This window comes from Lissotriton helveticus, chromosome 11 (genome assembly GCF_964261635.1).
Source record: "Lissotriton helveticus chromosome 11, aLisHel1.1, whole genome shotgun sequence".
Lineage (NCBI taxonomy): Eukaryota > Metazoa > Chordata > Amphibia > Caudata > Salamandridae > Lissotriton > Lissotriton helveticus.
Window position 1 is genome coordinate 1,040,176,164 of NC_136072.1, and position 16,706 is coordinate 1,040,192,869.

The following is a 16,706-nucleotide window of genomic DNA, read 5'->3' on the forward strand; positions in this document are numbered from 1 at the left end:
TTGTCGTGAGAGTCGACTCGGGCCTTGACAGAGTCCAAACGGGCTGAGAGCTGGTCCGGCTGGGTCGCGATGCCAGTCACTGTTGACTTGATATCCAGCATGATGGCCTTGAGGTTGCCATCCCGGGCAGAGGGGGCTTCTTTGGTGACAGCAGAATCAGCGCCCTCCGAACACGCACCGTCCTGCCTCGAAGATCTTCGGAGGTCAAATGTGATCCTGGGCTGTCTAAGGTCCGTTTTCCCCATGTTGGAAGGATCAGACGATAACGGGTGGGGCCAACACAGAGGAGCCGGAGGTCCAGCGGAACAGGGACTTGCCTCCCACTAGGAACTGCCAGTGTACAGCAAAGAGAATGTCAAGCAAGAGCACCCCCAAGGGAGACCACAACAGTCCAGAAGGATGGCCCCGGGGAGATCAAGGAAAACCAAGGTGGGGAGCCAGCAGGGCTGACGATGACCTCACCCCGTGGCCCACCACAGGAGCGAAGAGCAGCAATGGAATGTGAGCTGGGGACCCAACCAGACATGGACGCCACAGGAAGGCCACGGCCCAGTAGGATCACAACAGCCTGGGTGACCCACAATATGCCGCCAGGCCACGGCACACCGTGTGAGGGCAGGGATGATGCTGGCAGAGATGATGCTAGCACACCACAGGCCAAGGTGAAGCAGACTGGGGAAGGGAGGGAGCCCCAAATGGCAGCAGGAGCCTCAGGACAGTAGCAGGGGCCCCACGTCAAATCAGGGAGCAGCCAGAGACGAGGAGACCTTCAGAGGCGAAGACTGACGCTCTGGGGCAAAGTCCACGTCCACAGCCCTGAATGGCGGCAAGAAGAGAGGCTGCGCAGATGTAATGGGAGCAGGCTCCGGGCTCCAGCGGTGTCCCCCAGGGAGGGGAGGCAGGGAGACGGTAGATGAAGGGCACGGGCCAGTAAGGCAGCAACACGGGGCCCACAGCAGCGAGAGGGGGGGAGCAGAGTTCCAGCGCCGACCCCCGGGCCAGAGCCCAGGCTGATGGGGAGTGTGGCAGGACGGCCACAAGCCAGACTCGATCCCCGGCCAACGATGCACAGAGGAGGGGCCTGGGGCTGAGGATGACAGGAGCAGCCAGGGAGCCGGGCACCAAGCAGCCGGGCTCCAAACGTGGGCAATGCGCAGGATGGCAAGCGATCCGGGAGGCAAATAAGAAGCCTGCCAAACAAAGGCACAGAACCAGCGGGGAGCCGCGGGGGGACCGCCGTCCACACCGCCACATCCGGGTGCAAGCGGCTGCTGGATGCAGAATACACGGGGGCCTACCAGGCGCAAGTCCCCACGGTGCAGCGCCCCAGGCTGAACGGAACAGTTCGCGGGCCCCCAACCCCGCCAGTCGAGCCAAAGAGGCTGCACCACTCACCAGATGCCGCCAGACGCCGTCCCAGGATCCGCTCGAGCCGCCAGGAATGACAGGCGGCCTCCGAGTACCACAGCAGAGGAGGCCACCGAGTGCAGGCCCGAGAGCGCAGGCCCTGTGCCGGCCCGGATTGCCAAATCTTCGTCCCCCGAGCCTCACTGAAGGGGCGCAACGAGGCGGATCAGCTCCAACAGCCAGGGGAAACAGAGTGCAGCGTTGGAATGGAGGTTAGTTGCGGATGCCTGGCGGATTATGTCGGATTCTACAGCTTGGCCGGCAGAGCCCACTCAAGAAGCGGCCATCTTGCAGCCGGCCAAACCACGCCCCCAGCAACAGGATAACCTTCACATGTTTCTATTTGGTAGGTACAGTGGTCGACGAGAGAGAGATATTTATTTTATGCGTTTTTATATAGCGCAGACTTTACCCGAAGGTGTCAGAGCGCTTCACAATAGGAACAGTAGTGAAACATGAGGAAAAATTACAAGTCAGCATGTTACAAGAGCAAACGTTACGTTACATAGTGACAATTGTGCATGTATCAAGAGCAAACAAAATACAAGAGGTAGCAAACGATACGTTACAAGAGGAAAAAAGTGACGTGTGTATGTTACAAAAGTGTACAAAGTACAAATAGAGGTATAATACTGCACTAAATGGCAGATACTCAAAACACAAGAACAAACGTTACGTTACATGAGGCAATGGTAGCAATTGTGCATGTATCAAAAGCAAACAAAATACAAGAGGTAGCAAACGATACATTTCAAGAGGGAAAGTGACGTGTGCATGTTACAAAGGAGTACACAATACAAGTAGAAGTATAATACTGCAATAAACTCTCAACCCACAAGAACACATTGGGAAGGCACTTCTATAGTCATGTAGAACAGAATTTCCTATAAAGGAGGGATTCCTTCAGATAACAGAGAGGGTGTGAATTAAATTTGGAAGTGTCTTTGAAGGAGGAGAGCTTTGAGGTCAGTTTTGAAGGCCTGGGAAGAGGTGGTGGTACGGAGCTGAGGCGGAAGAGAGTTTCAGATTCTCACCGCGTTGCCTGAAAAGGATTGGGCCATCGACTTTTCCTTCTTGAAAGTGGGAGGTTCAAGCAATAGATTTCCGCATTACGTGATGGTCTAGAGCCTCCAGAGAGTTTCAGTTTATTCGCCAGGTGGCGAGGAGAGGAGGAGTGCAAGGCTTTGTGGGTGATACAGGCAGTCTTGTAGATATTCAGTAACTGATTCATCAATGGGCTAATAGCTTCTGCCCAACCCCCCCACAATGCCCCCTCCCCCACCTCCACACACTCGGGCAAGAATAAAAAAGCATACCGGTAGCTTAGTTATTGCAGGAAGTGCCTAGGAGAAAATTATATATTTCAATACTTATGGGTAGGTGGCAGCTTGGAATTGAAGTATACGAAGTCGAGCTTGGTAAGTAATGTCTGTGGGGTAGAAGATTAAACTCACCTGTAAGGACTATGACAAAGAAGACCTGAGTATTGTTCGGCAGCCTTTATCAGAGAGTTAACGATGATTTGGAAATGTTATGCTTTCTGTCTTACTATTTTCAGTCTTTAAAATAAAGTCACTCTTTAAAGTTTGAGCACATGGTAAACTCCTAACATAACAGACACACATAAAATAATGAATATAGCTTACAGTCATTTTAATTTAATTTTTATACATAAAATAATGATATTGCATAGAAGCATTTTAATTATTTGTTTCATAAACAAGGTTGCAAGAGCAGTTGGGAAAATACAAGCCCAAAAAAAGGTGATTTGAGTTGATATATAATGTAACGTGCATTTGCGTCTTTAAAACGAAATGTTAGATATTTGGAAGTAGTCAGTCAGGTTATTGCCAACAGCTGCTCCTGATACAAACCACAGAAAAGTGAATACAAACTTTGGGAAAAACACTTGCTCAATTTGTGGATTTCTTTCTAAAGGAGCGGAGAATAAACAGCTGTGTATGTCACCTGTTTAAATTACTTTTGATCAAGTGAAATGTGGAATTAGCAACATTATTTATTACCGAAGCATACACTAGAATGTCTGCGAGATTTGACCATTGTTAAAATCTTCTTCATTGTCGCTTGCTGTGGCCAGGCTATAGGATGTCATATTGAGGTCGTCTTGCTGATTGGATGAGACTGCTCCAAAGAACAGAGAACAGAACTATAAAATGTAAAAAAAAAAAAAACATTTTTAAAACACACGCTATGGATATCTGTACAATACTCACGGAAAGAAGTTGCTCTCACTTTTTTATGGTCATTGCACAACAACATTAGCTCTTAAAACACCATTACAAGAAAAACTCAGTGACCAGTTATTAATGTGTTGTTAATATACCAGTAGAAAAAGGCATTGCCTGATGTTTTTTTTCCCTGTCAATACATTCCGAATGAAATGAAAAGTAGTAACATTTGGTAGGACAAGCACACAAAAGAGTTAAGATTTCTTCAATTTAAGTGCAAAAAGAAATAAAGACAAGGTAAAAAAATGTTTAAAGAGGTAGATGCCATTCATTTACAAAAGGAGATTTGGCAGGGTTGCACCTGGCACAGGAAATATGCCACAGCGAAATGGGAAAAAGACCCCGCCAGGAAAGATAATTATGCATTTTACAAAACGTTTTACTTAGGTGATTTATCCAAAGGTGGGGATCCTCTCAGGAAGTTACTGACCAAGTTTTGAGTCTGAGGATACGAGGATACGAAGAAACGCCAAATTGGCTCTCCTTCACCCTACTCCAAGTCAATAGGCATAGTGTTATCTGCTTATCTCACTTTCTGAATATGAATCTCCCTAGTAGATAACAACTGGCTAGGAGTCAATCAACATACACTATTTTGCCTAATTTTACAATTGCTGTTATCAAATCAAACCTGAAAATCAAACGCATATTCCCATTTACATACTTTATTCAAATGTATTGCCCTAGACGCTATTTTAATTGTAGAGTTAGGCAATCACTCATAAAATATCCATTACTTTTCATCTTCCTCAACAAATACACTGTTATCATAAACAGCCAACTGTAACATTAATTGACCTTTGATACAACGTTTATTCTCGACCCAGTAGTGCTCCCTCGATTATCCATCAACCCTCTGCCTATTTGTGTATTAAAGGTCATATCCTTGGACTGCCTGGTGACTTCACGTCCTTTCGGTTTTCTTACCACTTATGTGATGCCCCCAGACGAGTGTGGAACGGCCACAGAGGCGGAGAGGCTCATTTAACTGGCGACACCTTTGAGGTGGGCTCACAGGCTTTGCACACGGGGAGAAGGATTTCAACACATTGGGTCCGATTCCTGAGAAAAGCCCTGAAGGACTGAAACAGTTCTCTGGACAAAGTGCCTGAGACGAGCCCATAAAGACTGGAACAGTTCTCTGGACAAAGAAGAAGTGGACTCTGAGGGTCACAAGACTGACCTCCTGCCTTTGACACAACAAGCTAAAAGACACATTTCCTGCAACTGCACAGTTGACCAGTTCCAACTGGACCTGTCCCAGGCCCTGCTGTTGGCCTCTGCTGGAGTGAGTCCTGATACCCAAGTGCTGTTCCTGATGCCCCAGAACCCCTGCCTGTGTCTTGCTGGACTTCTCCTACCAGCCCGGAAAACCTGGGACTTAGAAACGTTTATTTAGTGACTATAGATGTTCATCCTGAAAAGAACTGTGTTTATTATTTAATGTGGGTGGTCATGCCCCCCTTAACTAACAACCCAATTTCTTACTTTCACATATTCTCAGCTGCCAGTATGGATAGGCCCATGGCTGATTCAGTGCTGATTTATTTTATGTAGTTCTTTTGTCTTATCTAAGCAGACTCTTAGGATTCTTCCGACATCAGGGGACTCAGCAGGTCTCTCTGCTTGAAAAGAGGCACCATTAAAAATACTAGCTGATATATTATCTGGTTTATGTCTGGAATTACTTTAGGCAGAAAGAAAGAATGTGTCCTCAAAACAAAACTACTCTCTAATGGTGAAAGACTATGGCCCAGATGCATGAAAGGAAAATCTGGTCGCAAAGGGGCAGATTCTCAGAATCTGCCCCTTTGCGACCGGTATTTTTGCATTTGGGATGCATCATCCCAAATGCAAAAATCGCAATTTAAGGAATCTCTAAATTGAGATTCCTTAAATTGCGATTGCATTTAAGGAATCCCAAATTGAGATTCCTTAAATGCAATGCAACAAAGTTATGTTATGTTATGTTAATATAGATTTATTGAGCGCACTTACACCATAGGTCTCTTGGCGCTGTTCCTACACTGGCAGCTGCGAGGATCCGACTTAATCAGTTTGTCCAAAAAGCCAGGTTTTTAAGGTCTTTCTGAATCCTAAGAGACTGTCGCAGTTCCTAACTGAGAGTGGAAATGAATTCCAGAGCCTAGGGGCTAAATAAGCAAACCTGCGTCCGCCTAGTCGTTTTAGTTTAATGGTTGGAATAGACAAAAGATGAAGATGGGCGGAACGAAGGTTGCGTGTGGGGACGTGTCTCATGATTAAGCCGTTAAGAAATTTAGGGCTAGTGCAGTGCAAGGCCTTGAAGATTATACAGCCCGTCTTGAACACCGAGCGTTCTGCTATAGGTAGCCAAATGTAAGGTGCGCAGAAGCATCCTGGCCGACTGCCATCTCGGCTGCTTGTAAATCAATCTCGCCGCCTGATTTTGGATTATCTGTAAACGGTTTACCAGGCTTATGGGGAGGCCAGAATACAGTGAGTTAGAAAAATCAAGGCGGGACAAAACCAGCGCGATCACCACCTGGGTCAAGGCTTGATGAGACAGAAGGTAGGCGATCTTCCTTATTTTCCGTAGTTGAAACAGAGAGGAGGAAATCACCGTGCCCACATGGCCCCTAAGAGAAAGATCGGGGTCTATAGTCACTCCAAGACTCTTCACCGAGGGTGACGGTACAGGAGGGGGGCCTAGTTCCCGCGGCCAAAAATGGGGTCCCCAACTAGCAAGGCTTTTCCCAGGCAACACCAATTCGGTTTTCCCGGGATTAAGCTTCAGTTGGTTCTGATCCATCCAGCCTTGTATGTGCAGCATTGTAGCTTGAAATTCAGCTGCTGCATTTTGGGGATCTAGCTTAAAGACCAGCTGATAAAATTAGCGATTTTGCTAATAGGGGGAGCAAATTACCATGAAGTTGAACATCATGGTAATTTGCAAAAACTTTGAAAAATGCACTTTTGTGCATTTTTCAAAGTTTCATGTTGCGCACACACATGCCTTAGGGAATGTATGTGCACAACATTTGTGGCAGATTAATTTCAGGGGTGCAACAGGGTGTCCTTTGGACACCCCTGCACCCTTGAAATTGCATTCTCAATTTGCGATTCACTAATTGCTAATCGCAAATTGAGAATGTCTTCCCATTCATTCCTATGGGCCTCTAGGCCCATAGGAATGAATGGGGAGATATTCCTTAATTGCGACTCGCAATTTGCGAGTCGCAATTAAGGAATATTAAGAAATCACAATTTTTTTACCGATTTCTTCATGCATAGAATTTTGCTATTCCTTATTAGCGAATCCTTATTTTTCGCTAATAAGGAATCGCAAAATGGATGCTTGATGCATCTGGGGGTTGGTATCTATTGCAGAAAAACAGAAGCTCATTAACCCTTCTTGCAGATGCAATTGCCACTAAGGAAGCAATCTTCCATGAAAAGTGCTGCAACAAGGTATCGTGTATGGCCTGAAAGTAGGAGCCATCAATTTGGTGATAACCAAATTAAGTTCACCTGAAAAAGGTTGTTGTCTAGGAGGAAATGTTTTCTAATCCCTCCTAAAAGTCTTTTATTACTGGAATCATGAAGAATGACCTCTTGGAAGGTCCTTTCCTGTATGCAGTGATGGCAGCAAGGGAGACTTTAATCAAAACTGATGGTTCGGCTTAGCCAGGTGTAGAAGAAGATAGTGAATGAGGAAATCTTCCTGAAAATAGACTGGATCGTCATTATTCTGAAGGCACTATAATATGAACATCTACTCTTTGAAGACATAGGAATTTCAAGTAGAGGGTGGTTTCTGTTTTGAGAGTGCTCATACTATCCTATGGTAAATGTATATGGCCATCAAGACCTATCATATTTGACCGAACCGCAGAATGACTGGTTTTACAAAATTCTCATTCTTTATCAGAATATGTCGAGGGCAGGCAGACGACACACACAGAGTGACTTACTCCTCCCACACGTGGGACACTTGACAAATAGTTAAGGCATTTGTGAAGCACAATTCCTTCCAGGGAGATGAAAAAGATGACAAAATCTTCACAGCCACTTAAAACTTACATTGAAGTTGGAAAAAACACATTTAAAGAGAAATGCTAAAAAGAAAAAAAGAAAAGGTGAAAACCTCCTGAATTTTTCTGAGATTAACTGATCACGAACTGGAAAAAAGAAACTGAGGTTATGACAAATTGCCAGTATGGTGCATGGGAAATGCAATCTGCTAAATAGGTTAAAGGAAAGGACCAGTGTATGCTTTTCAGCATTTATGTACTCTTGACCTGACAGGCGCATTTTCTCTCTCATGGAAAGATTTAGAGATTAATTTTAGTGGTGTAACTCACCTTTCAGCTCTATGATGCAAGGTAGCCTTTGTACTATATAAATGGACTATTTTCAGAACGAAATATTCAGAAAAGGGCTGGCCTATTTTTTACTTTGAAGGTGACACATGATTCTCGAACTTTGAAGTGTCTACCTCCAGCTAAAAACGTAATGACACCTTATTCATGAAAAAAGTGTTCTGGGGTCACCGCAAGTAGTTTATGATTATCAGTGAACATCCTACGATGAAGAACAAGCATGATACTCTATTAGTAATAATAAGTGACCAAATTGGTATCTAACACTCAATTTGCTAAAGAGTCATACCTCCAGTCCTTGTTTCTTTCATCCCTAATAAAAAGCAGCAGTTTATGTTACTTTCATAACTACAAACATTGCCAGAGTTATTTTTATCCATCACTCCATATGCCCTGAACAATTTAAGGTTTCCTTTCTGGTCTCTTATTGCCTTGCAACAGTCATCATGTCTCAATGTTCTCTCGGTGAAAAGCACCATCATTTGTTACCTCCTTTGCACTGTGTCTGTATAAGTGTTACCTACTTCCTCTTTCTACAAGTCACTCAGTTAGTCAAGTGAGAGCACCAGAATTGTACGTTCCTTGTTCTAGCAGTTTGCCTGATGGTGAGCTTAAAGAAGACAAGTGGTGGGCAGTAATTTTGGCAGGGCTTGGGGAAGGCGGGGAACACATATACACTCACTCACACCCATGCATTCACAAACTTGCACACACACGCCCATTCACAACTCGCTCACAACAAATTCATACATTTATACATACACGCACACACGACCCAACATTAAAAAGCATACAAATTGCCTGTCCTGCAATGCCCAGAGAGGAAAACCTCAGATGTCCCAGGAGGGTTGGGACTGCTGTCTACTCTCTCTAGATTATCTTAGGTCAGCCAGTGAGAGAAGGCGGAAAAACCTCACTCATCATAGAGTTGGAAGGGGTCAGTGAGACTCGCTGACCTCACCCCACTATATGAGGAGGTGTCAGTGATTGACACTCAGCCCTGGGCATTTCAGGGCTTAAAACTGATGCCCTGAGGTCTGAGGCAATCCGTGACGCTCTCCCTAGTCACAGGGGGAGGGCCTTGAGGTACTTTTGCCAGGCTGAGGAAGTCATGCTCAAAGCTCAAAGCTCAAAGTTCAGAGCAGGCAGCCAGGCGCATGCACATTTAGCGCATGTTTAGCTTCTGGCTGCCTGACCAGAACAAGAAGAGTGTCTGTCAGACTGAACTTTGCTAAGCCTGACTGACACTTTTCTTCTCCAGAAAAAGGAGAGGGGCGTGGCCCCATCGCCCGTTTTGAAAGATCATGTTCCCATACATAGGCTTGATTTGTTTCTTGTGGATGCTGAATCAGGAATTTAAAGGATCTTTGGCAAGGGCTTCTGCACTTCAAGGAAGTACTAGTGAGGAATTGATGGGTGGGACAGTGTTTCCCTTCTCCCAACATTGTTGCTTATGGAGGGAAGCATTTCAGGGCATTTGCAGAAAATTTGGATGCCACAAAAATGTGTCAGGGTTCCATATGCATGGGGAATAGATTTTTTGATACATTCCTGGCTGAAGGAACTGGTTTTTGTATTTCCACCATTTCCACTGATGCTCGAAGTGCTGTGAGAGAACACGAATAAGGTGGTGAAAATGATAACAATGCTTCCACTATGGGTCAGGAGGAGAAGATTTTGCCAAATGCAACACTGTGGGTACAATAGGCTGCATCATACTTAACCATGGAGGCCCGGAGAGAATAAATCCTTTCATTATTCTGTTGCTCCAACAGAAGGTACTTTGCCTTTTTGGGATCTAACTTTAGTGTTGCAAGGTCAGCTGGCATTTCCCTTTGGGCCATTATATGAAGTATGCATGATTTGATTACAACACAAATGAACCTGCAGCTGACTCTACGCTGAGCACATCAATCAAAAAAGTCCCCTGTTGAGTAAAGTCCTGTGCTAGTCCACCACGGGACCTGCTGCAGCTCGGTCCCACTGGAATCCAGAGACGAAATGCAATGCAAAAGTGGAGACAGCACCAGGGATGAAGTCACAAACTGGTCACTTTTTATGAAACAAGTTCTTTATTTTTCTTCGTACAAACACTTGACAACAGCCAACGCATTTCGTTCCTATGCAAGGAACTTCCTCAGGGCTCTTTAGAAAACTGTGTACAGTCGTCTTTGTAAATGAATTATATAGATTTATGGGCCAAAAAGACCTCCAACTCCAGAGGGCCACCGACTTTGTCTCAACGTCGTAACAACGAGTAGAAAGAATAACATATAGAGGACGATTCTAAACAGTTCCGCTGTCCTGCAGTGGGTTATAGGGCCTTTATCCTGGGCTTAAAGTCAATCACGGTGGGTTTGATGAAATGTAATTCTGCATAAAAAGTAAATTATGCTACAGCAGTCTACACCACACAGAAGTCTGTACTGTGGGTCCGTATGTCAATAGTCAAAGGAGATCATGGTAGATCTCAAAGAGTAGAAATCCCACCAACGCGCAGAGTCACGGCGTCATGGACCATCAATCACCAACCTCGGCTGATGCTTGGGTGATTTGGGGGTCCATAATTTGCAGATCATCCTATATTAAGGTGTTGCTCAAAGTTCCTGAACTCAAGCCAGAAGTATACCTGAATCCCGGCCAGAGTTATTGTGAGTGCCCTTAGCGGAGATGTGCAGATCTGGAACCTGGACCTCTCTCAATGTTTATTGAGCACTGTAAGATACAAGTGGAGCACTGGACCTGATGTGTTGGAGCCTGTTGTAGCTAGGTGCAGGCCAAATCAAATAAGAAAAACAGGTATTTGCAGAATAATTATTTTTAATTGACTGTCACAGTGTTCTGCCCTTGAGAGTCTAAGTTTGCACACATCCGCCCAGGCCATTCCACAGAATAAGAACACATTAATGAGAAGGTTGGAAATTAAGCTATTGTGACAAAGGTAGCCTAACACTTTGGTCTTTTATGGAACACTCTGTGGCCTTCAAAATGTTAGACTATCATATTATTCATGTGCACCTTTCTTCTGTGATTTGAGGTAAGGAGTGTACATGAGCAGCTGTTCTAATGCATAGTCACATTTAGGAGTTTCATCTCTCTCCTCAGAGCTGTTGTTTCCACCTTGTATTATTACCTACATGCAACGTTTTACAATGCTTATTGCATCATTTCTCCTAGGTTACCATTCCAAAACAGATCATACACATCTTCCCATTAGGACTGATGTTACTTAGCCTAATATTGGTACTTTAGTTAGCTGTCTATCTGTAATTGAGGCTTGGATCAGTTGATCAATCAATCAGGATCTATATAGCACTGCAAATCATCCTTGATGGTCTTGAGGCGCTGAGATGCTAGCTGCTATGTGGTGATCAGTTCATTTGAACAGCCAGGTCTTGAGTCCTTTCCTGAATTCCTGGTTAGATGGGCTGTACCTAAGGAGCAGGGGAAGGTTGTTTCAAGACCTTAGCCGCCAGTTGTGAGAAGGAGCACCCTCCGCTGTTGCCTCGGTGTTTGCGAAGAAGAGAGAGGTGGATCGGAGGTGTCTGGTCGATTGGTGGAAGGTGATGTGTTTTTTTGATGTAAGCTGGTTCTTCGTTGTTCAGGGCTTTGTATGTGTGGATCAACACCTTGAACTGGCATCTCTTCTGGATCGGGATGCAGTGCAGCTTCTTGAGGTGCGGTGTGATGTGGGTCCATCTAGGGAGGTCAAGGATGAGTCTTGCAACTATGTTTTGTAATGTCTGTAGTCTCTTCAGGAGGCGTGCAGTGATATATAGAGTGAGTTCCCATATTCCAGCTTGCTGGTGACGAGGGCCAGTGTGACGGTCCTTCTGGTGTGGACTGGAAGCCATCTGATGATCTTGCGGAGCATGTGTCGGATGCAGAAGCAGGAGACTGTGTTTACCAGTTTCTTCATAGATAGCTTGCTGTCCAAGATGATGCCGAGGTTGCAGGAGGAGTCTGCTGGGGTGGGAGATGGGCCAAGTTCATCAGGCCAGCATGCGTAGGTTCACAGCGAGGTTTTGCTCCCAAAGATGAGGACTTCTGTCTTGTCTGAGTTGAGCTTAAGACAGTTGTCCTTCATCCAGTCAGTGATGTTCATCATATGTCTGTGGAAGTTGGGTCTGGTGAGGGATGGGTTTTCTGATGAGAGGATGAGCTGGGTTTTGTTGGCATAGGAAGTAATATTTAGTTTGTGCAATCTGACCTTTTCTGCCAAGGGAGTCATGAATGTGTTGAAGAGGGTGGAGCGGAGGGACAAACCTTGGGGCATGCAGCAGATGATCTTCTTGGGTTCCTAGGTGAATGGTGGGAGACGGATTCTCTGGGTAGCTTGTAGCTAGCTGAAGCTTAATAGAGACAAGACTGAATTAATTTGTTTCTACACTAGAACCAAGATGAACACATTTTTGACCACTGCAACTAATTTTGGCCATGTCTCTGATACTAAGACCAAAGTCAAAAACCTGAGGATATTCCTGTTCAATAAACTGTTCATGAAAGCCCAGGTCAACCATGAAGTATAGACTGTTATTTTCCTAATATTCATCACACTGCTTTATTCTCCCATTTTCATCAATTAACTTGTGAACGGCAAGCTTGGCTCATGTTACAGGCTAACCATGAGGAGGACCTGGCACTGGAGGAGTCCAAATTCTTCCTGTAGGTCTATAAAGTTCTTCATATAACTGTTAGAGACAACTTCCCCAAGGTAGAGACATCGTGTGTATGTCAGCCCTTGACCACCTCCAAAGCCACAACATGTGGTAAAAGTGTTTCCTCCTTTGGGAGGCCAGGGAGGGTGTCTCCTTTGTAGTTGATTAGACCAACAGACTAACCACGAGGATTCCTAAGGGCAGAGAGTCACTGAGTTGCAGAGGGCTCAAAATGTGAAGGTTTACCTTGCCTCCGGTATTAAAAAGAAAGTTCTCGTCTTCTCAACATGACAGACCCGTCATTGACTAGTAGTGGCAGGAAGAAATCAGTTTAAAAATCATTTGTAAAAATGCCTCCATTGTGCGCCTCTCAGCTATCTCTTATCGTAAAATCTGTCCTCATGCTTGTAGGAAAGTGGGATCTTTCTGGCATATATACCCTCACTTTTTGCCGGGTGTCAGTGTGTTTTGACTGTAGTTCACTGGGAGCCTGCTAATCGGGACCCCAGTGGCAGTGCTCCCTCCTCTAAATTCTCTGGTAAGTACTTTGTGCACCCCACAATTGTCATACTACGGTACCATCACAAGTTCCTAGTATATGGTACTGAGGTACCCAGAGTATTGGTACACCAGGGGTCTCCTATGGGCTGCAGCATGTATTATGCCGCCCACAGGAGCCCATGCAAACTGTGTCTGCAGAGCTGGAATTGCAGTCTGCGTGAAATGGTGCTTGCACCTTTCACTTTAAATATAACGTTTTCCTTATATCCTGGTCACTGCACTTTCAACCTATAAGTCACCCCTAAGGTAGGCCCTTGAGTCCAAGAGGAGGGTATATGGTTCTGAGTGTGTGGGTACCCCTGTATGAGCAGAAGTAGCCCTACAAACCCCGGACTCTATTCTATAGGTCTTTGTAAGCATGGTGCAGCCATTAGAAGGTATGAGGTGGATACTGGCAAGTCGAGCTGTCCAGCTACATAATGGTTGCCCCGAATCTGGTCATGTTTGTTATCAAACATGTTGGAATCATGCAACTACACTGATTCTAGTTATAGTTGCATGATACCATGTACTGGGGGGCTCCTTAGATGACCCTCCAATACCTACCTGTGTAGCCTTACAGGGTCTGCCTGCCACCCTGCGCTGCTGCAGACCCTAGACAGTATTCTGTCCTCTGCTGATGAGCTTAACTCGAGCAGGGGAAGCTGAACAATGGATTTCTTGCAAAGGAGAGGAGTGACCACCCCTCCTTAAGAATTAGGTAGGGTGGGGGCGCTTCTGAGCACCACCAGATTGCTTCGAAGGGCACATTTGATGCCCTCCATGCATAAATCAGCTTTTCCCAGTTCAGGAGCCCTTGGTTGGTGCAAAATCACTCAAAGGACAGGGAGGGTCCACTCCCCTGCGTAGCTCCTCCCTAGGGAGGGACCAGAGATCCTCCAGGTGGCCACTTAATTCTGCCATGTTGAATCTTAGCCCATGGAAGCTTCAGACTGGCTAGGACAGCTGAGTAGCGCCTCTGACTCAGGTGAGTCACCAGTGATGAGGTCCTTCCCCTATTTAGGGTTACTTAAGGGCTCCCTGAAAGTGGGTCCTTGGATTCGTCCCTACAATAACTACTAGATCAAACTGCCTGTTGTTCGAAGACTGTCCAAAGACTCTTCTGTTGGTGGACACTGGAACCCGGCTGTGCTTCAAGCTAGGACCTACGACAAGACTGCTTAGGTGGGAAGGTTTCTGATGCATGTTCATCCCTGTGCTTTTCCAAGTTTTGCAACTCCGTGGCTGTGCATTCTCAGAATCACTAAAGTCTCAGCCTGCATTCCAGACAGACGGAATCTCTCTTGAAGTGAAGGAGTCACTTCCCTGCATCAGTAGGCACCTCTACGTTGATGACCAGTTTGCTGATCCAGTTCTACCACGGACATCGCCTGGCTCTGCAGCACTGGTGGTGGCTTACAGGACCCCCAGAGGCCTGACCAGTCTTGCCAGCCACTTGAGCAACTGTAATCCCTCTCCAGCTGACATGAACCACCTCCATGTGCACCACAGCTGTTTGTCGTTACCATGGCTTGTTGGCTTTTTATATGAAATATCTTCAAGCTCCAAGAACCACCAGTATCTAGCACTGCACAGCTCCAAGAACGACATCTTGCCTGCATCCTCTGCATTGTGGGCCTTCATCTCCTGTGTGCTGTTGAGGCTTCCTTGCGACTCCCTGTGCCTGCTATCAGAGCATCCTTGGGGTTGCTTCAATGATTCTTGTTGGCTCTTCTGCATGCTGAGGGCTGGCCCTGGCTTACCCTTGCTGGGTTAGTCCCACAGACCTGCAACACAGCATCTTCTCTCGCAAACCATTGTTTGCGTTCGCCAAGGCTTGTTGGTGGTCCTGCCGGCCACTGACCTTCCTGCACTTATCAACTGGCATTGGACAGCTCAAGGTCAACTCCTGTGCTTCTGTATTGATGCTTGGGCTCCACAGCTACTGCTTCATCCTCACTGTGCTACAGTAAGACCTCCGACACGGGCTGGTATTGTGCTCCTGTGCTTTCTGGTCACCTCCGGGTGGTTTTGGACTCTGTTCCCTCTGCTTTCAGGTTCTGCTCATCTGTATTCCTTGTCCTGGTTCCACCGGCCTGCTCAACGAGACGCTGTAGCTGCTGATCTTCAACGAACCTCTTTTTGCGTTGCGACTCCGCTTCACCCCTATGCACCTGGGCTCCCTGGTGTAGGTATCCTAGTTCCTGGGTGGGGTGACTCTCCAACTTTCCTTGATCCAAGTGGTTCCTTCTGGGTCCTTTGGGAAGAGTCCTAGAACTGTAAAATTCCAACTGTGTTATCCTATGGACGTTTGACCCAGTGTAACCACTCTGCACCCGGGCGCCTAAGGGGTCCCTGGCTACTCACCTTGCGTGGATCCATGTTTTCCCTGGGTTCTCCATCCTTAGGTACTAGTTCGGTTTTGGTACTTAGCTCACGTTCTACTATTTTAGTATATGGTTTGGTCCCCTGGTTGGGCCCTATGCTACTTACCTCTTTCTAAAGTATTTCTTGTGTGTAATTGATATCTCTGGGCAGGAGATATACCAAGTTAGCGTTTAGTGTGTGCTAATAAATACAATGTATTTTGATACTCACCCAGTGTGATTCTTTCTTATGTGAAAAGCTTACTGACTGACTCCTCAGCTTCCCCTTAAGAGCTTTGGTTATCAGAGACCTAAACACTATCACTAAGAGTTGCCTGGACTCAGTGCACAGCACCTCACCATAGATGGACACTCTATACTGAGCTAGCCTCCTATAAAGCTCCCTCCAGATTCTCTGCAATCTTCTGATCGAAATCTTCCCTCTTCAAATTCTTTAGACTATCTGGAGACTCACAACAGGAGATTTGGCATCTCACCTATGATTTTCACTTCACCATCCTATTGAGGTTATCCTTGCGCGAATTCCGAATTTTACAACTACAGACACTACTCCTGCCAGTCAGCGCCTAGAGACAGTTTCTTTTATAATGCACTTTAACATGTCTTTACATTATCCTCAAAAGAAAAGCCTGAGGCAAGGCGTAATGACAGGTTACGTTGGTTAACAAACACTGAATTCACACTTTTGTTATTCTGTGAAGCATCCCTTCACAGTACTTGCAGTGTTGTTTTATGTATTGACACCTATCTCTAGTTACTGCTTTGCAGAGCTCATATCTCACTGGGAGACCGAGGACAGTCATCTGTAGTGTCAGAGGAGTAGACCCTCTAGCTGGATTTATTCCACTGGCTTAATTCCATGCAGTTCAACAACTTTTTGTTCAAGCTGAGGGTCGGTTATTTGTTTTCAGTGTTCAAACAGATGTTTTTGTTTTTCACAAGAGTTCTCCTGTAATTTGGTTCTAGGAATTAACCATATGTTGTCTATTTACAAAATCCCTTTTTACAAGGCAGAGAGAACTATTTCTGACTCTAAAAGGGGTTTTGCTGCCAGAAGCGCAAACGGGATGGGGATTTTAAAGGGGGATAACCACTTTGTTCGAT

The 16,706-nt window shown here is 45.7% G+C and overlaps 1 protein-coding gene across 8 annotated transcripts in view; it reads right to left on the minus strand.

Moving 5' to 3' along the window:
* Positions 1–16,706, minus strand: part of RAD9B (RAD9 checkpoint clamp component B) — a 583,995-nt gene that overhangs the window by 16,636 nt on the left and 550,653 nt on the right. For 6 of the 8 annotated variants that reach the window (XM_078667485.1, XM_078667487.1, XM_078667484.1 and 3 more), the window contains one exon: positions 3,044–3,574. In XM_078667485.1, the coding sequence (XP_078523611.1) occupies positions 3,443–3,574 (132 nt within the window). In that variant the 3' untranslated portion in view covers positions 3,044–3,442. Of the gene's footprint in view, positions 1–3,043; positions 3,575–16,706 lie in introns of those variants that run through there. The other 2 variants (XR_013602561.1, XM_078667483.1) reach the window with 1 other exon arrangement.